Raw genomic sequence first — 24,303 nt, 5'->3', positions numbered from 1 at the left:
TAGGCACCGCTCCAGAGTCTTGTGTTTATTTGGGTTGAGTTCTGGTGACTGAGATACACATATGTTTGTTTTACTCTCCATGTGGGGACCAAACACTGGATTACCATTCAAATGAATATTTTCCCTAAACCTAACCCTATAACCCTTAATCTAACCCTAACCTTAACCCCTAACTCTAATCTTAACTCCTAACCCTAACCTTAACCCCTAACTCTAATCTTAACTCCTAACCTTAACCCCTAACTCTAATCTTAACTCCTAACCCTAACCTTAACCCCTAACTCTAATCTTAACTCCTAACCCTAACCCCTAACTCTAATCTTAACTCCTAACCTTAACCCCTAACTCTAATCTTAACTCCTAACCCTAACCTTAACCCATAACTCTAATCTTAACTCCTAACCTTAACCCCTAACTCTAATCTTAACTCCTAACCCTAACCTTAACCCCTAACTCTAATCTTAACTCCTAACCCTAACCCCTAACTCTAATCTTAACTCCTAACCTTAACCCCTAACTCTAATCTTAACTCCTAACCCTAACCTTAACCCCTAACTCTAATCTTAACTCCTAACCCTAATCCCTAACTCTAATCTTAACTCCTAACCTTAACCCCTAACTCTAATCTTAACTCCTAACCCTAACCTTAACCCCTAACTCTAATCTTAACTCCTAACCTTAACCCATAACTCTAATCTTAACTCCTAACCCCAATTGTAACCTTAAATATAACCACTAAGCCTAAAATAGCCTTTCCCTTGTGGGGAATGGTGAAATATTCTAATTTTTCTTGTTTTACTATCCTTGTGAGGACTTCTGATCCTCGGGGGATCCCGAGTGGCGCAGCGGTCTAAGCCACTGCATCTCAGTGCTAGAGGCGTCACTACAGACCCTGGTTCGATTTCGAGCTGTATCGCAACCGGCCGTGATTGGGAGTCCCATAGGGCGGCGCACAATTGGCCCAGCGTTGTTAGGGTTTTGCCGGGGTAGGCCAAATTTGTTCTGAACTGACTTGCCTAGTTAAATAATGGTTAAATTAAGGATAGTCAAACCAAACACACACACACACACCCTTTAAACCCTCTATGGTCATTTGAGACCTCTCTTTCAAAGTCACTGACATCTCTTCTTCTAGCCATGGCAGCCAAAATAACAGGCAACTGGGCATTTTATACATGACCCTAAGCATGATGTTAATTGCTGAAATTAACTCAGAAACCACACCTGTGTGGAAGCACCTGCTTTCATTATACTTTGTATCCCTCATTTACTCAAGTGTTTCCATTATTTTGGCAGTTACTTGTATGTCACTGGTTGGTGGTCAGTCCCACTGTCCTAGTTTTACCACTCTTAGCCTATTCTGGACTGTAGGTATGAAGAAATGTGTCTGTCTCTAATGAGAAAGATGATAGAGCCTCTACATTGTTACTTTGCTATCTGTTACATGTCTTGGTAAATATTACGTTTTTATCATTTAATAATATTTCAAAATTATTACATTCATTTGGGAGAGTTAAGGGTCGAACGGCGGCTGAACCTAGTCTCTCCCTCCGGACGTCTGTCAACGGGAAGGCTGCAGTCATATCCCAGAGCTCCCACAATTCCATGGGGCAGGCAGCTGTGAGCGGCTCACACACGGCCCAGCTCAGCAGCACAGGAAGTCTGGCAGCTATTGGCTGACCCGACCTGGACCATAACACAGTCGCAACCAGTCGGCACACACTATTAGTCAAGGTTTTTTTGGTCAGAGCAGGTCACCCCCGAACACATGCATGCACGCACACACACAGGTCACCCCTGAGCCCTTGTGTATATGAAGGTAGCCCCGCTCCCCTCTCTGTAACATCAGACAGCCGTAGAGGAAACGTGAGCATGGCGTGCCGTCACTGTGTATATGAAGGTAGCCCCGCTCCCCTCTCTGTAACATCAGACAGCCGTAGAGGAAACGTGAGCATGGTGTGCCGTCACTGTTACCAAATCCTGTGTTTTCATTGGACCCAACATCACAACCCAGACAGAGGAACTTGAGGAATACAGGGTCGCTAAAATGAGAGTAGGGGGAAATTACACCCCGCTTTTCTCCCCCCAGAAATCTATTAATAGAATGTTTTGTGTCATTTAGAGACAGATTAAAAAATATATACACTGCTCAAAAAAATAAAGGGAACACTTAAACAACACAATGTAACTCCAAGTCAATCACACTTCTGTGAAATCAAACTGTCCACTTAGGAAGCAACACTGATTGACAATACATTTCACATGCTGTTGTGCAAATGGAAGGTGGAAATTATAAGCAATTAGCAAGACACCCCCAATAAAGGAGTGGTTCTGCAGGTGGTGACCACAGACCACTTCTCAGTTCCTATGCTTCCTGGCTGATGTTTTGGTCCCTTTTGAATGCTGGCGGTGCTTTCACTCTAGTGGTAGCATGAGACGGAGTCTACAACCCACACAAGTGGCTCAGGTAGTGCAGCTCATCCAGGATGGCACATCAATGCGAGCTGTGGCAAGAAGGTTTGCTGTGTCTGTCAGCGTAGTGTCCAGAGCATGGAGGCGCTAACAGGAGACAGGCCAGTACATCAGGAGATGTGGAGGAGGCCATAGGAGGGCAAGAACCCAGCAGCAGGACCACTACCTCCGCCTTTGTGCAAGGAGGAGCAGGAGGAGCACTGCCAGAGCCCTGCAAAATGACCTCCAGCAGGCCACAAATGTGCATGTGTCTGCTCAAACGGTTAGAAACAGACTCCATGAGGGTGGTATGAGGGCCCAACGTCCACAGGTGGGGGTTGTGCTTACAGCCCAACACCGTGCAGGACATTTGGCATTTGCCAGGGAACACCAAGATTGGCAAATTCGCCACTGGCGCCCTGTGCTCTTCACAGATGAAAGCAGGTTCACACTGAGCATATGTGACACTCTGGAGACGCCGTGGAGAACGTTCTGCTGCCTGCAACATCCTCCAGAATGACCGGTTTGGCGGTGGGTCAGTCATGGTGTGCGGTGGCATTTCTTTGGGGGGCCACACAGCCCTCCATGTGGGTTCCTCCTAATGCAAGACAATGCTAGACCTCATGTGGCTGGAGTGTGTCAGCAGTTCCTGCAAGAGGAAGGCATTGATGCTATGGACTGGTCCGCCCGTTCCCCAGACCTGAATCCAATTGAGCACATCTGGGACATCATGTCTCGCTCCATCCACCAACGCCACGTTGCACCACAGACTGTCCAGGAGTTGGCAGATGCTTTAGTCCAGGTCTGGGAGGAGATCCCTCAGGAGACCATCCGCCACCTCATCAGGAGCATGCCCAGGCGTTGTAGGGAGGTCATACAGGCACGTGGAGCCCACACACACTACTGAGCCTCATTTTGACTTGATTTAAGGACATTACATCAAAGTTGGATCAGCCTGTAGTGTGGTTTTCCACTTTAATTTTGAGTGTGACTCCAAATCCAGACCTCCATGAGTTGATAAATTTGATTTCCATTGATCATTTTTGTGTGATTTTGTTGTCAGCACATTCAACTATGTAAAGAAAAAAGTATTTAATAAGAATATTTCATTAATTCGGATCTAGGATGTGTTATTTTAGTGTTCCCTTTATTTTTTGAGCAGTGTATATTATTGGTAATAATTCACTCCTATAAAAATGTGAAATGTCTGGCATTTGAAGCTTTACACATGACTAGGCGACAAACAACTCTGTTGGCAACAAAGGGATCTCTAAACCTTTGACGATACACAGCAGTTGGTGATAGAAAGCTCCTGATAACAGTAGTGTAGTGATAGAAACCTGATAACAGTATTGTAGTGATAGAAACCTCCTGATAACAGTATTGTAGTGATAGAAACCTCCTGATAACAGTAGTGTAGTGATAGAAACGTCCTGATAACGGTAGTGTAGTGATATTTCGGTGCCATCCACCCCCTGCCAGGCATTTACATAAAGGCATGCTAAATTATTCATTAATTATCAGAGGATTCCCGGTGGAACAGGATGAAACAGACAGTGGCTGCTAATTGGCCCATCAATAACCCTGCTGCCTGCTGGATCTCCCTTAGTGGATCTGGATCTCTCCTCAGGAATCTGGCTCTCTCTACACAACACTTCTGGCTCTCTCTAGTCTACACAACACTTCTGGCTCTCTCTAGTCTACACAACACTTCTGGCTCTCTCTAGTCTACACAGCACTTCTGGCTCTCTCTAGTCTACACAACACCTCTCTCTCTCTAGTCTACACAACACTTCTCTCTCTATAGTCTACACAACACTTCTCTCTCTCTAGTCTACACAACACGTTTGGCTCTCTCTAGCCTACACAACACTTCTCTCTAGTCTACACAACACTTCTCTCTAGTCTACACAACACTTCTCTCTCTAGTCTACACAACACTTCTGGCTCTATCTAGCCTACACAACACTTCTCTCTCTAGCCTACACAACACTTATCTCTCTAGTCTACACAACACTTCTCTCTCTAGTCTACACAACACTTCTGGCTCTCTCTAGTCTACACAACACTTCTCTCTCTCTAGTCTACACAACACTTCTCTCTCTAGTCTACACAACACTTCTGGCTCTCTCTAGTCTACACAACACTTCTGGCTCTCTCTAGTCTACACAACACTTCTGGCTCTCTAGTCTACACAACACTTCTCTCTCTCTAGTCTACACAACACTTCTCTCTCTCTAGTCTACACAACACTTCTGGCTCCCTCTAGTCTACACAACACGTCTGTCTCTCTCGTCAACACAACACTTCTGGCTCTCTCTAGTCTACACAACACTTCTGGCTCTCTCTAGTCTACACAACACTTCTGGCTCTCTCTAGTCTACACAACACTTCTGGCTCTCTCTAGTCTACACAACACTTCTCTCTCTAGCCTACACAACACTTCTGTCTCTCTAGTCTCTACAAGACTTCTGTCTCTCTAGTCTACACAAGACCTCTGTCTCTCTAGTCTACACCACACTTCTCTCTCTCTAGTCTACACAACACTTCTGTCTCTCTAGTCTACACAAGACTTCTGGCTCTCTCTAGTCTACGCAAGACTTCTGGCTCTCTCTAGTCTACGCAAGACTTCTGGCTCTGACAAAGAATGTTTTTTAGATGAAGGCTTGGTGGCTGAAAGATCTTTATCTTAACGAAAAAGGGTTTTTAATATACTACTTTTAGCAAATGGTCATCTTTAATTTACTATCTGTAGAAACTACGCGGATAGAAAGGTTCAGAAACGTTGTCAAACATCACAGCACAGTTGATAATATATGGTAAAGGGGGGTTGAGGGCAGCTGAAGGATGGGATTAAAATACAATACACTGCCTCCCCCCCACACACACCATTTTTTTTAAATAAAAAATAAATTAAAGAGATGGTTCTCCCACAACCGTTTTGCTTGTTGATCAAACATGTCTGGGAGAACACAGGGTAGAATTGCCAATGGGCCTCTCTTTTAGCAGCACAGACTGAGAGGCTTTGAAAGACACACCACAGAGCTAGTTCACTATACCTCTGCAGGCACTACCAAACGCTCCTTGAATCACTGATGAGAGAGGGGATTTCTAGGCACTACCAAACGATTGCATCTCAGTCAGAGACAGACACAATACTATTCCCCTCTCCCTTTCCCCAAATGCTAGATCCTCATTACCATAAAGGCGGGCCTCTGGAGAGGGTGCTGTAATAACACAGGCTGTTCTTTGTTTCCCTGCCTTGATTGACAGGAGATTGCAGCACGCATTAAATGGCCATCAGACTCTGCATTAGTTTAGAAACAGAGGGAGCAGGACCCCGTCAAAGGTCAGGCCTAGCGCATAATGAACTGCTCTCTCTCTGTCTCACACACACACACACCAGTCCTCCATCGGCCCCCAGTCAGCTTGTCATTAAGAGGCCTGTCCTGGATTCTAATAGACATGTAGCTCTAATAAAATGAATCACTCTCTGACACAGAGCTTTGAACGTATTAACATAAGTGTGTTTATGTCGGAGGAAATGCAGACAAGAAGCCTGGACTCTGCACCTAAGGAGGCTCCAGGGGTGCTCTGTTCCAGGGGTGCTCTGTTCCAGGGGTGCTCTGTTCCAGGGGTGCTCTGTTCCAGGGGTGCTCTGTTCCAGGGGTGCTCTGTTCCAGGGGTGCTCTGTTTGGTCTTATTGTTAATAATTACTCCCAAAACATTGATATTCTCTCATATTTTATTGTGTGTTTTAAAGGGGGAAAATAATTGAGCTATCTGTGGCTACTAATTTCCCCATGTTTCCAGGTTGCCAAACTATAATTGCGGAAGTATAATTGTTGAACATTTACAAAAAGAACCATGACGTATAATACCCATAAACCTATTCACACAATTTGTTGTGCACTTATATAACAAATGTTCCCAGTCCTCATTTAAATAGTGTTCTTCCTCCAATCCACTTCCCAGCTTGCATCCCAATGTTGGTACTTTATTCCCTAGTTAGTGCACTCATTTTGACCCGGGCCCATAGGGCGATATATGTATATAGTGAACATGGTTACATTTAGGACGCAGACCCAGTTCCACATTAAAACCCAGAGACCTTTCAGTGCTCTGCCGCCCCAGGGCCTTTTCTCTCTCTCTTTGACACCGACCAATTTATTGATGTTGTTTCCACGGCTCATAAAGTCATTATACAAGAGCTTTCACAGTTTACCATCAGGCTGAGGCTCGATCGCCCCGTCAGGGGGAGATATCATGATGGCAGACAGGCGGTAGACATCTAGCTGTTCGCTTTCTCTTTTTCTCTCTCACCTCCTCTCTCTCTCTGTCTGAATCTCGTTCTTTCCCCATTTCTTTCTTTCTCTCGTGCTCTCTCTCTCTCTCTCTCTCTCTGCCGTTCCTCCCTGATTGAAAGTTATAATTAAGAGAGTGAGAGAGAATTAGAAGGAAAATTAGCTGTCAGAAAGTCACATTTAAGTGAGTGATGGGCCAGCCCCGGCTGTAAACATTTAAATGATATAAATTGCCATTTAAGTGTACCGGTTTAATGTTTTGTCACAGAATTAATGTGACACAAGGCAGCAATGACAATCAAGGCCTCCTCATTCTAATTTGGAACGCGTTTAGAAGCCTTTGTTGTTGCCGTGCCGACAGCTTTTCCAGAAATTAACACAATCGCTGTTTTTATGACAAACCATAAATGTTTTCCCTTCTTTGCCAGCTAATGAGTAGAAAAACAGCTTGTATCTCAATGTTATGGTGAGACAGAGACATTCCAAAGCACCGCTATATACATTATCTCGTCTCGTCGTCCCACGAAAGGGGAAGAAGAGTCCAAAATGAGTCCCCAACGTCCTACTAGAACGGAGTGTTGTCATGTTTCATGTTTTCACACGATTAGCACTGGAGCATTTTCTCCATTATGCAGATGATAGTCAGTGCTGCTATCTGCTATTGAAATGACTTTGAACAAGTTCTGCTTTGAGTTGCAGCTTTTTGTGGGGGTTGGGGGAGTGGAGTAAGCGTTCTGGAATTACAACAATTAGTGGCGAACATAATTTGCAGTCTTGCAGTTTAGCAGGTCTACTGTATCTGCTCATAATGCTTCAGTAGACCTATATAAATGATCATTTGACTTTGTCTAATCCCCTCTTGGTTCTCTGGCTTATGAGTGACCTCAATCAATTATTTGCAAGGATTCCCTACCTCCTATTATTGATATAATCTTGGGGTCCTCTTGTACCACTCTATCTATCCAAATCCCCTCTAACCATGAGTCCTCGCTGCCTCACTCTGCTCAATAACCCTTTCATTTAGCCCAATCCTCTCTATCCATGAGTCCTCGCTGCCTCACTCTGCTCAATAACCCTTTCATTTAGCCCAATCCCCTCTAACCATGAGTCCTCGCTGCCTCACTCTGCTCAATAACCCTTTCATTTAGCCCAATCCCCTCTATCCATGAGTCCTCGCTGCCTCACTCTGCTCAATAACCCTTTCATTTAGCCCAATCCCCTCTAACCATGAGTCCTCGCTGCCTCACTCTGCTCAATAACCCTTTCATTTAGCCCAATCCCCTCTAACCATGAGTCCTCGCTGCCTCACTCTGCTCAATAACCCTTTCATTTAGCCCAATCCCCTCTAACCATGAGTCCTCGCTGCCTCACTCTGCTCAATAACCCTTTCATTTAGCCCAATCCCCTCTAACCATGAGTCCTCGCTGCCTCACTCTGCTCAATAACCCTTTCATTTAGCCCAATCTCCTCTAACCATGGCTCCTCCTCTCCTCCTGTCTTCCCAGGCTCTGGAGAGTGAGTTTGTGTCGTGCCAGCTGCACCAGTGGATCGACCTGATCTTTGGCTACAAGCAGCAGGGTCCTGAGGCCACCAGGTCTCTCAACGTCTTCTACTACCTGACCTATGAAGGGACCATCAACCTCAGCTCCATCACCGACCCCATGCTCAGAGAGGTGATGTAACACACACACACACACACACACACAGAGTTGACGTGACGTTTTTCTGCGTATTATTTGTTATAATATTATATTATTTGTCTTTTCCATCTCTAAAATCCCCTGCTGGACATGAATTACTCCACGGTATCACACAGAACCATTAAAGCTCTTAACTTGGATGTTGAATCCAATTCAATTGAAGTCCATTAGCATCAGCAAAAGGTATAATCCTCTGACATTATTGACGCTGTTATTTGTGTTCCATTCAACAGCAGGGCTGTGTGGTAAGTAAGTACGATTCAGTCAAGTTGAGTTGCTGAACCCAGCAGTCTTTCATCTCCAGCACTGGGATCCCACTGAAAGCTATATGAAGTGCTCCACTTTAAGGTCTGAGAAAGCCCTTAAAAATCGGGAGTGTGTTTGTGTTTTTCTCGCTCTGCTTTCATTCATTATTCATCCTCCCTTCACTTGGAACCAACAGGCAGGCAGCCTCTCCCTCTCTCCCCACAGCAGCAACACGGTACACCAATATAGCAATAAACCACGGCTAGCCCGCTAGCTTACAGCGCTAACTCTCTCATTGACACACTAACAAATCTGGGGCAGGCGAACAGGGTGCTGACCCCACAACTAGAGTGTGACTTCTCGTCTAAAACGGTGCCACTGAAGTGTAACTCAGGGTGCCAGACATGGCAGCCAGCCACTGAGACAGCCTCATCTGGCCCAGAGGGCACTGTGTGTGTACTGTGTAAACTCTAGCGCCGGAACCATACCGGTATGTTGATACTCGTTAGTATGGGGGTAAGGAAACAAAACACAAAGCGGATTGAACTGGTTTAGAAATCAGCTCTAATGTTGGAAACAAACATCATGATGTCATCCAGAGTCACATGTATTTATTTTCTAAGCTGTAGTACAGTACAATATGTTACATACAGCAGGTTTTTAAAGGACCAAAGAGATTGGTTTGCTTCATTTTTGTCATGGAAAAAATAACCTGATACTGGCTACCGTCCTGGCTCTAATAACCTCCAGAGATAACACAACGAGAGCTGGTCAACATAACCTCCTATATAATGCAATATGTATTTCATTGAAGACACTCTGAAGCCCCAAACAAATGATCCGTAAACAAATATCCTAATTGCTCTGATATCACAATTACTTGTGTTGAATATCATCTCATGACACTATTATGACGTTCAGTTGGAATAAAGTGTATACATTTGAAATGAACAACATTACCCGTTCACCAACCAAAACCAACCTCCCTCAGAACTTTTACTATCAGTGTCCTGGCCAGAAAATCACCATCTTGACATCGGCGTTCAACCAGGACACACAGTAGGGCGATAGTAGTCGTCATTTCCAGCAGTACACTCACTGTGGAACCGTGTTAGAGGTTGATTAGTGTCCGTGAGTGTTCAGCTGAAGGTCAAAGTGACTCAACTGTTCCGTTAGCTAGCTCTGGGACGTTTGTCTCAGGCTAATGTACAAGAGGACCCGTCTTCAGAGTCACCCTCTTCATTCAATTCCCAGCTGACGTTTATAAAGGCGTGTGATGTTGGAAACTTGCTGGGCATAGGTCACCTATATACTTGCCCATACTACAATGTTATGCCATATAGGCATGTGATTATGTGGGGCCACTGGCAAGGCCAATCTTCTTCAGGGGCACTGGTCCGTATCTGATGAAGTCTCTATATTCTGTACATTTAAAGGACGGAGGAAGACCCCCTCTGCAGCGAGGCTACGGTCATGTGATTTACTCAACCACTTGACAAGCTGTATCTGGATGGAAAACATGCTGTTTTTATGCAAATAAACGCATCACAGCAACCACATAACCGTACTTAGTTTTGAATGACGGGAAATGAATAACCGAGGATGTCCTTGGCGTGTTGTCTGGTTTGTAGGGGTTGTGCGACAACTCAAGGCAGGTTCCTGTTTGCGTGGGTATGTTTAATTTATACTCGTATTACGTGAAAGCTGTAAAAATGCAGACTGTTCCCGTCTGTGTATTGTCACTGGTGTGCGACGGCCGTGAGATTTTCCATAATCACAGACAAAGGACAGCGTGAGATGGAGAGAGAGGGCGGGGGGGGGAGAGGGCAGGAGAGGGAGAGAGGGCAGGAGAGGGAGAGAGGGCAGGAGAGGGAGAGAGGGCAGGAGAGGGAGAGAGGGCAGGAGAGGGAGAGAGGGCAGGAGAGGGAGAGAGGGCAGGAGAGGGAGAGAGGGCAGGAAAGGGAGAGAGGGCAGGAGAGGGAGAGGGCGAGAGAGGGCAGGAGAGGGAGAGGGCGAGAGAGGGCAGGAGAGGGAGAGAGCGAGAGAGGGCAGGAGAGGGAGAGAGCGAGAGAGGGCAGGAGAGGGAGAGAGCGAGAGAGGGCAGGAGGGGGAGAGAGCGAGAGAGGGCAGGAGAGGGAGAGAGCGAGAGAGGGCAGGAGAGGGAGAGAGCGACAGAGGGCAGGAGAAGGAGAGAGCGAGAGAGGGCAGGAGAGGGAGGGAGCAGGAGAGGGAGGGAGCGGGAGAGGGAGGGAGCGAGAGAGGGCAGGAGATGGAGGGAGCGAGAGAGGGCAGGAGATGGAGGGAGCGAGAGAGGGCAGGAGAGGGAGGGAGCGAGAGAGGGCAGGAGAGGGAGGGAGCGAGAGAGGGCAGGAGAGGGAGGGAGCGAGAGAGGGCAGGAGAGGGAGGGAGCGAGAGAGGGCAGGAGAGGGAGGGAGCGAGAGAGGGCAGGAGAGGGAGGGAGCGAGAGAGGGCAGGAGAGGGAGGGAGCGAGAGAGGGCAGGAGAGGGAGGGAGCGAGAGAGGGCAGGAGAGGGAGGGAGCGAGAGAGGGCAGGAGAGGGAGGGAGCGAGAGAGGGCAGGAGAGGGAGGGAGCGGGAGAGGGAGGGAGCGAGAGAGGGCAGGAGAGGGAGGGAGCGAGAGAGGGCAGGAGAGGGAGGGAGCGAGAGAGGGCAGGAGAGGGAGGGAGCGAGAGAGGGCAGGAGAGGGAGGGAGCGAGAGAGGGCAGGAGAGGGAGGGAGCGAGAGGGAGGACAGGAGAGAGCGAGAGAGAGGGAGGACAGGGAGGGAGCGAGAGAGAGGACAGGAGAGCGCGAGAGAGAGGGAGGACAGGAGAGCGCGAGAGAGAGGGAGGACAGGAGAGAGAAGGAGGACAGGAGAGAGAGAGAGGGAGGACAGGAGAGAGAGAGAGAGAGAGGGAGGACAGGAGAGAGAGAGAGGGAGGACAGGAGAGAGAGAGAGGGAGGACAGGAGAGAGAGAGAGAGGGAGGACAGGAGAGAGAGAGAGAGGGAGGACAGGAGAGAGAGAGAGAGGGAGGACAGGAGAGAGAGGGAGGACAGGCGAGAGCGAGAGAGAGGGAGGACAGACGAGAGCGAGAGAGAGGGAGGACAGGAGAGAGCGAGAGAGAGGGAGGACAGGAGAGAGCGAGAGAGAGGGAGGACAGGAGAGAGCGAGAGAGAGGGAGGACAGGAGAGAGCGAGAGGGAGGGAGGACAGGAGAGAGCGAGAGGGAGGGAGGACAGGATAGAGCGAGAGAGAGGGAGGACAGGAGGGAGCGAGAGAGAGGGAGGACAGGAGAGAGAGGGGGAGGACAGGAGAGAGAGAGAGGGAGGACAGGAGAGAGAGAGAGAGAGGGAGGACAGGAGAGAGAGAGAGAGGGAGGACAGGAGAGAGAGAGGGGAGGACAGGAGAGAGAGGGGAGGACAGGAGAGAGAGAGAGAGGGAGGACAGGAGAGAGAGAGAGAGGGAGGACAGGAGAGAGAGAGAGAGAGGGAGGACAGGAGAGAGAGAGAGGGAGGACAGGAGAGAGAGAGAGAGGGAGGACAGGAGAGAGAGAGAGAGGGAGGACAGGAGAGAGAGAGAGAGGGAGGACAGGAGAGAGAGAGAGGGAGGACAGGAGAGAGAGAGAGAGGGAGGACAGGAGAGAGAGAGAGAGAGAGGGAGGACAGGAGAGAGAGAGAGAGAGAGGGAGGACAGGAGAGAGAGAGAGGGAGGACAGGAGAGAGAGAGAGAGGGAGGACAGGAGAGAGAGAGATGGAGGAGAGAGAGAGAGGGAGAACAGGAGAGAGAGAGGGAGAGGGAGAACAGGAGAGAGAGAGGGAGAGGGAGGACAGGAGAGAGAGGGAGGACGAGAGAGAGAGAGAGGGAGGACAGGAAAGAGAGAGAGGACAGGCGAGAGCGAGAGAGAGGGAGGACAGATGAGAGCGAGAGAGAGGGAGGACAGGAGAGAGCGAGAGAGAGGGAGAACAGGAGAGAGAGAGGGAGAGGGAGAACAGGAGAGAGAGAGGGAGAGGGAGAACAGGAGAGAGAGAGGGAGAGGGAGGACAGGAGAGAGAGGGAGGACGGGAGAGAGAGAGAGAGAGAGAGAGGGAGGACAGGAAAGAGAGAGAGAGAGAGAGAGAGGGAGGACAGGAAATAGAGAGAGGGAGGACAGGAGAGAGGGAGGGAGAGGGAGGACAGGAGAGAGAGAGGGAGGACAGGAGAGAGAGAGGGAGAGGGAGGACAGGAGAGAGAGAGGGAGGACAGGAGAGAGAGAGGGAGGACAGGAGAGAGAGAGGGAGGACAGGAGAGAGAGAGGGAGGACAGGAGAGAGAGAGGGGAGGACAGGAGAGAGAGTGAGAGGGAGGACAGGAGAGAGAGAGGGAGGACAGGAGAGAGAGAGGGAGGACAGGAGAGAGAGAGGGAGGACAGGAGAGAGCGAGAAAGAGAGGGAGGACAGGAGAGAGAGAGAGAAAGAGAGGGAGGACAGGAGAGAGAGAAAGAGGGGGAGGACAGGAGAGAGAGAGGGAGGACGGGAGAGAGCGAGAGAGAGGGAGGACAGGAGAGAGAGAGAGAGGGAGGACAGGAAAGAGAGAGAGGGAGGACAGGAGAGAGAGGGGGAGAGGGAGGACAGGAGAGAGAGAGGGAAAGGGAGGACAGGAGAGAGAGAAGGGAGGACAGGAGAGAGAGAGGGGAGGACAGGAGAGAGAGAGAGGGAGGAGAGAGCGAGAGAGAGAGAGGGAGGAGAGAGCGAGAGAGAGGGAGGACAGGAGAGAGCGAGAGAGGGAGGACAGGAGAGAGCGAGAGAGAGGGAGGACAGGAGAGAGCGAGAGAGAGGGAGGACAGGAGAGAGCGAGAGAGAGGGAGGACAGGAGAGAGAGAGAGAGGGAGGACAGGAGAGAGAGAGAGAGGGAGGACAGGAGAGAGAGAGAGGGAGGACAGGAGAGAGAGAGAGGGAGGACAGGAGAGAGAGAGAGAGGGAGGACAGGAGAGAGAGAGGGAGGAGAGAAAGAGAGAGAGGGAGGAGAGAGAGAGAGAGAGAGAGAGAGAGGGAGGACAGGAGAGCGAGAGAGAGAGAGAGGTTAGGACAGGAAAGAGAGAGAGGGAGGACAGGAGAGAGAGAGGGAGAGGTTAGGACAGGAAAGAGAGAGAGGGAGGACAGGAGAGAGAGAGGGAGAGGGAGGACAGGAGAGAGAGAGGGAGAGGGAGGACAGGAGAGAGAGAGGGAGGAGAGAGAGAGGGAGGACAGGAGAGAGAGAGGGAGGACAGGAGAGAGAGAGAGAGAGAGAGAGGGAGGAGAGAGAGGGAGGAGAGAGAGAGGGAGGAGAGAGAGAGGGAGGACAGGAGAGAGAGAGGGAGAGGGAGGACAAGGGAGAGGGAGGACAGGAGAGAGAGGGAGAGGGAGGACAGGAGAGAGAGAGAGGGAGAGGGAGGACAGGAGAGAGAGAGAGGGAGAGGGAGGACAGGAGAGAGAGAGAGGGAGAGGGAGGACAGGGGAGGGAGGACAGGAGAGAGAGAGAGGGAGGACAGGAGAGAGAGGGAGGACAGGAGAGAGAGAGAGGGAGGACAGGAGAGAGAGAGAGAGTGAGAGGGAGGACAGGAGAGAGAGTGAGAGGGAGGACAGGAGAGAGAGTGAGAGGGAGGACAGGAGAGAGAGAGGGAGGACAGGAGAGAGAGAGGGAGGACAGGAGAGAGAGAGAGAGAGGGAGGACAGGAGAGAGCGAGAAAGAGAGGGAGGACAGGAGAGAGAGAGAGAAAGAGAGGGAGGACAGGAGAGAGAGAAAGAGGGGGAGGACAGGAGAGAGAGAGGGAGGACGGGAGAGAGAGGGAGGACAGGAGAGAGAGAGAGAGAGAGAGAGAGGGAGGACAGGAGAGAGAGAGAGAGAGAGAGAGAGAGAGAGAGGGAGGACAGGAGAGAGAGAGAGAGGGAGGACAGGATAGAGAGAGAGAGGGAGAGAGGGAGGACAGGAGAGAGAGAGAGAAAGAGGGAGGACAGGAGAGAGAGAGAGAGACGGCAGGAGAGAGGGAGACGGCAGGAGAGAGAGAGAGAGGGAGGACAGGAGAGAGAGAGAGAGGGAGGACAGGAGAGAGCGAGAAAGAGAGGGAGGACAGGAGAGAGAGAGAGAAAGAGAGGGAGGACAGGAGAGAGAGAAAGAGAGGGAGGACAGGAGAGAGAGAGGGAGGACGGGAGAGAGAGAGAGAGAGGGAGGACAGGAGAGAGAGAGAGAGAGAAAGGGAGGACAGGAGAGAGAGAGAGAGGGAGGACAGGAGAGAGAGAGAGAGAGAGAGAGGGAGGACAGGAGAGAGAGAGAGAGAGGGAGGACAGGAGAGAGAGAGAGAGAGAGAGACGGCAGGAGAGAGAGAGACGGCAGGAGAGAGAGAGACGGCAGGAGAGAGAGACGGCAGGAGAGGGAGGACAGGAGGGGGAGAGAGAGAGACGGCAGGAGAGAGAGACGGCAGGAGAGGGAGGACAGGAGAGGGAGAGAGAGAGAGGGCAAGAGAGGGAGAGAGAGAGGGCAGGAGACAGAGGACAGGAGAGAGCGATAGAGAGGGAGGACAGGAGAGAGAGAGAGAGGGAGGACAGAAGAGAGAGGATAGGGAGGACAGAAGAGAGAGGACAGGAGAGAGAGAGAGAGAGGGCAGGAGAGAGAGATAGGGAGGGCAGGAGAGAGAGATAGGGAGGGCAGGAGAGAGAGATAGGGAGGGCAGGAGAGAGAGATAGGGAGGGCAGGAGAGAGAGAGAGGGAGGGCAGGAGAGAGAGAGAGGGCAGGAGAGAGAGAGAGGGCAGGAGAGAGAGAGGGCAGGAGAGAGAGAGAGGGCAGGAGAGAGAGAGAGATGGGGCAGGAGAGAGAGAGATGGGGCAGGAGAGAGAGAGATGGGGCAGGAGAGAGAGAGAGAGGGGGCAGGAGAGAGAGAGGGGGGGCAGGAGAGAGAGAGAGGGCAGGAGAGAGAGAGGGCAGGAGAGAGAGAGGGCAGGAGAGAGAGAGAGAGAGGGCAGGAGAGAGAGAGAGAGAGGGCAGGAGAGAGAGAGAGAGAGAGGGCAGGAGAGAGAGAGAGAGAGAGGGCAGGAGAGAGAGAGAGAGAGGGCAGGAGAGAGAGAGAGAGAGAGGGCAGGAGAGAGAGAGAGAGAGAGGGCAGGAGAGAGAGAGGGCAGGAGAGAGAGAGCGAGGGCAGGAGAGAGAGAGAGAGGGGGCAGGAGAGAGAGAGAGAGGGGGCAGGAGAGAGAGAGGGCAGGAGAGAGGGCAGGAGAGAGAGAGAGAGAGGGCAGGAGAGAGAGGGCAAGGGAGAGAGAGAGCAAGAGAGAGAGGGAGAGGGAGGGCAGGAGACAGAGAGAGATAGGGCAATAGAAGGGGAACCTCTGTACCAGTACTCTCTGTCCCGGTGCAGTAAAAAGTGGTAGTCTTAATGTGGCATTAGTCAACACAGAGAAGAGGAAGTGGAAGAAGAGAGCTGATGTTCTCTCGCTGATGGAGGGAGAGCATGATCAGGAAGCAGTCCCCTTCTGGGAAAACATGGCAACGGTCTCCGCAGCGTTCCCTAATCTGCCTTGAGACATTCCAAACGCTCAGCTAGAACCCACCCCCTCCTCTACCCCATTCCACACTCCACTCTACCATGGCTTGGCCTGTGTAGACTGTAGGCCTCTGGGGCAGGGTGCCTCTCTTCCAGCTGTCCCTCCCTACCCTTTCCCTCACTACCCTTTCCCTCACTACCCTGTCCCTCCTTACCCTGTCCCTCTCTCTCCTGTCCCTCTCTCTCCTGTCCCTCCCTACCCTTTCCCTCACTACCCTGTCCCTCCCTACCCTGTCCCTCCCTACCCTGTCCCTCCCTACCCTGTACCTCCCTACCCTGTCCCTCCCTACCCTGTCCCTCCCTACCCTGTCCCTCCATAACCTGTCCCTCCATAACCTGTCCCTCTCTCTCCTGTCCCTCCCTCCCTACCCTGTCCCTTCCCCTCCTCCATTGCCTGTTCTGACACAAACCAGCCCCGGAAGGCCTAGCCCAGACCTGGACCAGACCAGACCACACCAGGACCACGGCTGAAACAGTTGTCACTCCATAGTGGCGGTCTCCCTTGGTGCTACCCCCCTCCATCCCAACCTCCACCCCCCTTGGCCCCTGGCCCTGACACGGCCCAGACTAGCAACCCATTTCCGCCTCCTCCAAAGGCCTGCTTCCTCACAAACACTGAGGGGCTGAGGCTGGCTACGGCTCGGGGCTGGAGACGCACTGCTGGTGTATTTGACTAAGTAAAACTAACGCCGGGGTTCAGTCGTGTGTGTGGAGAAACCTCCCCAGCTGATTGGACTCAGGGAGGAGGGTGACAACAAACTCTTTCTTAGACTCACTCACTTTCCTCCCTCTCTTCATTCATGTGTATGTGTGTTCATGCAATACACCTCCAATCTCTCTCTCTCTCTCTCTCGCTCTCTCTCTCTCTCTCTTCAATCGTTCTCTCTTTCGCTCACACACACACACACTTTATCTGCTCTCTCTCTGATGGCACCATGCTGTGCGGGGTGTGGATTTATTCATTCTCCTGATCATCAGAGCAGCTCCAAGGTAAATAGTGGGTGTCAGAGATCCAATTTACCGTCCGGTTGTATTAACCATGCACCATGCCTCTGGCCATGCCTGGGTAATGGGCCTCTAGCAGGGGAAATGACCGACCACAGCCCCCCTCTCCCCACTGGTCCTGGTAATGAATCTGCATGCGTGGGTGGGTAGGTGGTGGGCTCAAGCACATCTGGATGGGAATGAGGTGATAAATCAGCGTTTGCCCTCGGTGCCCGCCATGCGATGCTCCAGTCACTGAGCATGAAGGGCAGCTGAATGGCAGGGGAGGAGGAGGTACGGAGCGTGTTCTGTTGTCCTCTATAGAGGCCGCAGGGAGAGACCATACTGTACACACAGTCCAGTTCACAATCTGATGGAAGTGGACTGTATCATCGTATACAAGAGATTTTATCATATTTTTGGTTGTTAAAATGTGATATCGGAGAAATGTTTATATATATATATATATATAAAAGGATGATTTGGTATTTAATATGTATAGTATAATATAGGGATATATATGGTAAAGCTCTTGCCAAATGTATTTTGGATGAACACGACAGACCACAGCTAATTACACCGGCACAGATGTTCATAGTGGTCCTGACGGACTACCCCTCACACCCCAGGCTCACACACTTTGATCAATCACCTCCATTTAATCCTCCTGCTGGTCCTGTGCCAAGCTACTAGGCTAGCTAGAGCTAGCGGCTGCAAACACCACTCACATTCACGCCGCGGACAAATACTGAAAGGGGTTCTTAATTGTGTCATCAACATTTCTATGCAAGTCTGAAATCGTCTTGTAAAAGTCCTCTTTAGTTCCCCTTCATCAAACAGTGATGCTGTGAAGACATTGGGTTAGCTAGCTAGCGCTTATCGCCATCTTGCCCTGACTCCCATTCCAGTGATGTAATGACTTGGGCTTTTCCTAGAACCCCTACATGCTTTCTCTGGTATTTCAAGATCCTCTTAGTGACTGTAGGACTGTGTCCCAAATGGAACCCTATTCTCAAATGGCACGCTACACAGTGCACTCCTTTTGACCAGGGCCCTATGTAGGGAATAGTGTACTATTTGGAATACACCCTAGATCATCTGTTTGTAATCGATGGCCCAGTCTAATGGTCCCAGGAGTGGATTTACACTAAATAAAGAGGGAGGGACAGATCCCATTGTTCTCCTCAGCTGTGAGAGGAGTGGGGGATCAAAGCTTGAATGGCAGAGAAAAGAAGGGTGGGGGAGAGAAAGGGAGAGCGAAGGAAAGAGAGGGGGAGGTAAGAGGCAGGGAGACAGACTGGGAGAGAGCGAGAGGGAGAGGGAGGGAGAGAGAGGGAACCAAAGCCCTGGGTTTTCTGACACTCACATATCAACTGGCGTAGGTGGAGGCCTTGAGTCTAGGCCGGGAGATTTTCTCATACCTGTTAGAGATTAGGACCATCTTTTTTGTTTTTACTACACTGGGATCCTCCACAAAGGAAGGTAGGATGGCAGGCAGAGGCTGGAGTATAGGTCTGATCTGAAATGACTTCCACTTCCCTATGTAGTGACTTCTGACCAGAGTACAAATAGGGGTCTGGTCAAAAAAAGTGCACTACATAGGAAATAGGGTGCCATTTCACATGAATCCCACGTATTAGTATACAGTAAGTATAGTCTGAGTCTATGGGCTTAACTGAGGCTTAACTCTCTTTTTCTTTCTTTCTCTCTCTCTCTCTCTAGTCTCTCTCTCTAGTCTCTCTCTCTCTCTCTCTCTCTCTCTCTCTCTAGTCTCTCTCTCTCTCTAGTCTCTCTCTCTCTCTCTAGTCTCTGTCTCTCTAGTCTCTGTCTCTCTAGTCTCTGTCTCTCTAGTCTCTCTCTCTCTCTAGTGTCTCTCTCTCTCTAGTGTCTCTCTCTCTAGTCTCTCTCTCTCTCTCTAGTCCCTCTCTCTAGTCTCTCTAGTCTCTCTCTAGGTCTCTCTGTCTCTCTAGTGTCTCTCTCTCTAGTCTTTCTCTTTCTCTCTCTCTCTTTCTCTCTCTAGTCTCTCTAGTCTATGTATCTCTTGTCTCTCTCTCTCTAGTCTCTCTCTCTAGTCTCTCTCTCTAGTCTCTCTCCCTCTCTCTCTCTAGTCTCTCTCCCTCTCTCTCTCTCTCTAGTCTCTCTCCCTCTCTCTCTCTCTAGTCTCTCTCTCTCCCTCTCTCTCTCTCTCTCTCTCTCTAGTCTCTCTCTAGTCTCTCTCGTCTCTGGTTAGTTTCAGACAATAGGGATAAGCAGTGCCGTTCACAGCAACGTTTTCTCATGGAAATCCAATCTGCAGTCAGTACAGGCCTTCTCAATGAGATCACTCCCAGAGTCCAGGCCAACCCCCGGCTCAGACTCAACCACTGCAGTCTCACATAGTGCTCTTCTCCACACTCACTCTCTCACACGCAGTCACACACAGTCAGATTGCACGGCGCAGCAGTCTCTCACTTAACCTCTCTTTCCTGCCCAACATCTTTCTTTCTGTCCCTCTCTCCCTCTCGCTCTCTCTCTCAATTAAATTTCAATTGAAGGGTCTTTATTGGCATGGGAAACATATATGTTATCATTGCCAAAGCAAGTGGAGTAGGTAATAAACAAAAGTGAAATAAACAGTAAAAAAGTCAAAGGTGAACATTACACTCACAGAAGTTCCAAATGAATAAAGACTTATGTCTATATACAGTGTTGTAACAATGTGCAAATGGTTAAAGTACAAAAGCAAAAATAGATTAACATAATTATGAGTTGTATTTACAATGTATTGGGTTGTATTTACTCTCTCTCTCTCTGTAGCCCCATCTCACCTAGAGTACTCCTACACACACCTACCTCTGTTGCTGTATGTATTCTTTACTGTGTTGTGACCATACACTAGTACATCTCTCTGTCCTCCCAGCCCTGTGTTACCTTGACTCTGTGGGCCCTGATGTTGTCCAGAGCTGAGAGGCGGCGTCTCCTGTGACATTTATGGTCCTATATCTCTTAATTAGCGCCACCTAACCCGCCTGTCTGTCTCTCTCTCTGTTTCTTTCTGTTTCTCTCTCGCTCTCTATCTTGCTCTCTCTCTCGCTCTCTCGCTCTCTACTGCTCTCTCTCTCTACTGCTCTCTCTCTCTACTGCTCTCTCTCTCTACTGCTCTCTCTCTACTGCTCTCTCTCTACTGCTCTCTCTCTCTACTGCGCTCTCTCTACTGCTCTCTCTCTCTACTGCTCTCTCTCTCTACTGCTCTCTCTACTGCTCTCTCTCTACTGCTCTCTCTCTCTACTGCGCTCTCTCTACTGCTCTCTCTCTCTACTGCTCTCTCTCTCTACTGCTCTCTCTACTGCTCTATTTCTCTCTCTCTCTCGCTCTCTCTTACTCTCTCTCGCTCTTTTTCTCTCTTTTTCTATCTTTATCTCTCTCTACTGCTCTCTCTCTCTCTCTCTACTGCTCTCTCTCTACTGCTCTATTTCTCTCCCTCTCTACCTCTCTCCCTCTCTACTGCTCTCTCCCTCTCTACTGCTCTCTCTCTCTCTACTGCTCTCTCTCTCTACTGCTCTATTTCTCTCTCTCTCTACCTCTCTCTACCTCTCTCCCTCTCGCCAGGCTGTGGAGGCACAGATCAGGAGTTTTGGACAGACCCCATGTCAGCTGCTCATCGAGCCACACCCACCAAGGAGCTCCGCCATGCAGGTGGTGAGTCTCGCACACACGTACGCGCGTGCTCACACACACACGTACGCGCGTGCTCACACACAGGCTGACCACCATACCATACCCAATACCGTGCTCAATACCATACCCAATACAGTGCCCAATACCGTGCCCAATACCATACTCAATACCGACCCATCTCCTCAGTAGTGTAGATAGAACCAGAGACACAATGGAATAGCCTTGACTGTCTCTGACTGCTAGCATGTTAAATGACTGTCTCTGACTGCTAGCATGTTAAATGACTTTCTCTGACTGCTAGCATGTTAAATGACTGTCTCTGACTGCTAGCATGTTAAATGACTGTCTCTGACTGCTAGCATGTTAAATGACTGTCTCTGACTGCTAGCATGTTAAATGACTGTCTCTGACTGCTAGCATGTTAAATGACTGTCTCTGACTGCTAGCATGTTAAATGACTCTCTCTGACTGCTAGCATGTTAAATGACTGTCTCTGACTGCTAGCATGTTAAATGACTATCTCTGACTGCTAGCATGTTAAATGACTGTCTCTGACTGCTAGCATGTTAAATGACTGTCTCTGACTGCTAGCATGTTAAATGACTGTCTCTGACTTCTAGCATGTTAAATGACTCTCTCTGACTGCTAGCATGTTAAATGACTTTCTCTGACTGCTAGCATGTTAAATGACTTTCTCTGACTGCTGGCATGTTAAATGACTGTCTCTGCTTTGACTCATACTAGCCCGTCTATAGTCTTTCCTCTCCCCCCCATCATCCCTCCATCCTAACCCTGGGAAACGTAAGCTCTGATTTTGAACCCATCTCCTCTCGTCCTCGTGAGGGGTGAGGTGTAATTTTGGGTGTAGGGGTGAGGTGTGATTTTGGGTGTAGGGGGGCGGATGAGGGTGAATGGATTAGCACTGTGGAAACATGGTCCTGAGCCAAACTCCCACTCTACACCTTTAGACAGACAGACAAGGGGACTAGGGGAGAACCAGAGGGAGGAGGACCGGCTGGGAACAATGCCCCATAGGTGACAGGCTTTTAAGGGGCAGGAAGAGGGGTGAGGCGGGTGAAGGTGGTGGGGGGGGGGGGGGGGGGGGGGGGCTGTGGATGATGTGCCGACTTGAGCTCCCCAGAGCCCCCATTAGTGGGGTGGCCCTGTGGCGCTGACAGCTGGAGACCATTGGCACACACACACATATACACAAACACACACATATACACAAACACACACATATACACAAACACACACATATACACAAACACACACATATACACAAACACACACATATACACACACACACACACACACACATATACACAAACACACACATATACACAAACACACACACATATACACAAACACACACACAAACACACACAAACACATACACACACAAACACACACATATACACAAACACATGCACTAACACATACACAAACACACATATACACAAACACATATACAAACACACACATATACACAAACACACACATATACACAAACACACACATACACAAACACACACATACACAAACAAACACATACACAAACACACACGCACATAGCGCTGTCCATATGCCACCCATGTTTACCAAACACCCCATTAGCTCCTCACCACATATCCAAATAATGCTATATTCATCCACAGGTTGGGAGTCTAGGGTTTCCTCCAGACCTGGGTGCAAATACTACTTGAATTCTTTCAAACACTGTTAGCGTTTGCCTGCCTGGAGTGCTAGGTGGGTGAGGTTTGCTCTTTTTAAGGGAAGATCAGCTTTAATCTTTGCCGATAGAACCCACAATCTATCAAATTAATTGTTTGCATAATTTCTAATCCCCCTAATTTAGATGTTTTATTTCTTTATATTTTTCCCCCTACCATCCCTCCCTGATTAGAGTAAATTTAACGGAAAACAATACTTCTATTTCTATTTTGTCTCACATGACTATAGAAATAACTTTATATATATTCCTAACTTCCTCTCTCTGCAAGTGCTGGACTTTCACACACAGCGACCAATCCTCCATTAATTCTGATCTTAACTCCAACTAAAAGATTTACCCATCTTTTCCAGTATAATGGCATTTTATCATTTCCTTTTGAAATACATCCCTCACTGTGATGTCTTACGAGGATCCTGACTCAAAGCGAGCCACCGATGGACAGTACCTGAAAAGATGTTCTGTTGATTCTGTTTCCTCCCCTTCTAATGTCTTAATGAAATCAGAAATTGACTATCCTGGCCTGGCGTACAGTATACGATTAGTAACAGTATTAACTCTTCCACTCTTACAGTGCAGTACAGTAGGGTGCAGTACAGTAGGGTGCAGGAGGGTGCAGTACAGTAGGGTGCAGGAGGGTGCAGTACAGTAGGGTGCAGGAGGGTGCAGTACAGGAGGGTGCAGTACAGTAGGGTGCAGTACAGTAGGGTGCAGGGGGGTGCAGTGGAGGGTGCAGTACAGTGCAGTAGGGTGCAGTACAGTAGGGTGCAGTACAGTGGGGTGCAGTACAGTAGGGTGCAGTGCAGTACAGTAGGGTCGTGTGCAGTACAGTAGGGTCGTGTGCAGTACAGTAGGGTCGTGTGCAGTACAGTAGGGTCGTGTGCAGTACAGTAGGGTGCGGTACAGTGCAGTAGGGTGCGGTACAGTACAGTAGGGTGCGGTACAGTAGGGTAGGTTGCAGTAGGGTATGGTACAGTAGGTTACAGTACAGTACATTAGGGTAGGTTGCGGTACATTACAGTAGGGTACAGTGCAGTATGGTACAGTACATTAGGGTACAGTACAGTAGGGTGCAGTACAGTAGGGTGCTGTGCGTACTGTAGGGTGCTGTGCGTACAGTAGGGTGCAGTACAGTACAGTAGGGTGTGGTGCAGTGCAGTACAGTAGGGTGCAGTACAGTAGGGTGCAGTACAGTAGGGTGCAGTACAGTAGGGTGCAGTACAGTAGGGTGCAGTACAGTACAGTAGGGTGCAGTGCAGTGCAGTACAGTAGGGTGCAGTGCAGTACAGTAGGGTGCAGTACAGTAGGGTGCAGTACAGTACAGTAGGGTGCAGTGCAGTACAGTAGGGTGCAGTGCAGTACAGTAGGGTGCAGTGCAGTACAGTAGGGTTGTGTGCAGTACAGTAGGGTGCGGTACAGTAGGGTAGGTTGCAGTAGGGTATGGTACAGTAGGTTACAGTACAGTACATTAGGGTAGGGTGCGGTACATTACAGTAGGGTACGGTGCAGTATGGTACAGTACATTAGGATACAGTAGGGTATGGTACGGTACAGTAGAGTGCAGTACAGTAGGGTGCTGTGCGTACTGTAGGGTGCTGTGCATACAGTAAGGTGCAGTACAGTAGGGTGCAGTACAGTACAGTAGGGTGTGGTGCAGTGCAGTACAGTAGGGTACAGTAGGG

General features: G+C 49.7%; 1 protein-coding gene across 10 annotated transcripts in view; it reads left to right on the top strand.

Moving 5' to 3' along the window:
* LOC110497375 (lipopolysaccharide-responsive and beige-like anchor protein) overlaps positions 1–24,303 on the top strand; it is a 319,123-nt gene that overhangs the window by 248,485 nt on the left and 46,335 nt on the right. For all 10 annotated transcript variants that reach the window (XM_090210434.1, XM_090210433.1, XM_036954299.2 and 7 more), the window contains 2 exons: positions 8,261–8,428; positions 20,821–20,910. In XM_090210434.1, the coding sequence (XP_090066560.1) occupies positions 8,261–8,428; positions 20,821–20,910 (258 nt within the window). The remainder of the gene's footprint in view (positions 1–8,260; positions 8,429–20,820; positions 20,911–24,303) is intronic.

Source organism: Oncorhynchus mykiss, chromosome 19 (assembly GCF_057628025.1).
Source record: "Oncorhynchus mykiss isolate SJ-2025 chromosome 19, ASM5762802v1, whole genome shotgun sequence".
Taxonomy (NCBI): Eukaryota; Metazoa; Chordata; class Actinopteri; order Salmoniformes; family Salmonidae; genus Oncorhynchus; species Oncorhynchus mykiss.
This window is presented reverse-complemented; position numbering and strand designations above follow the sequence as displayed.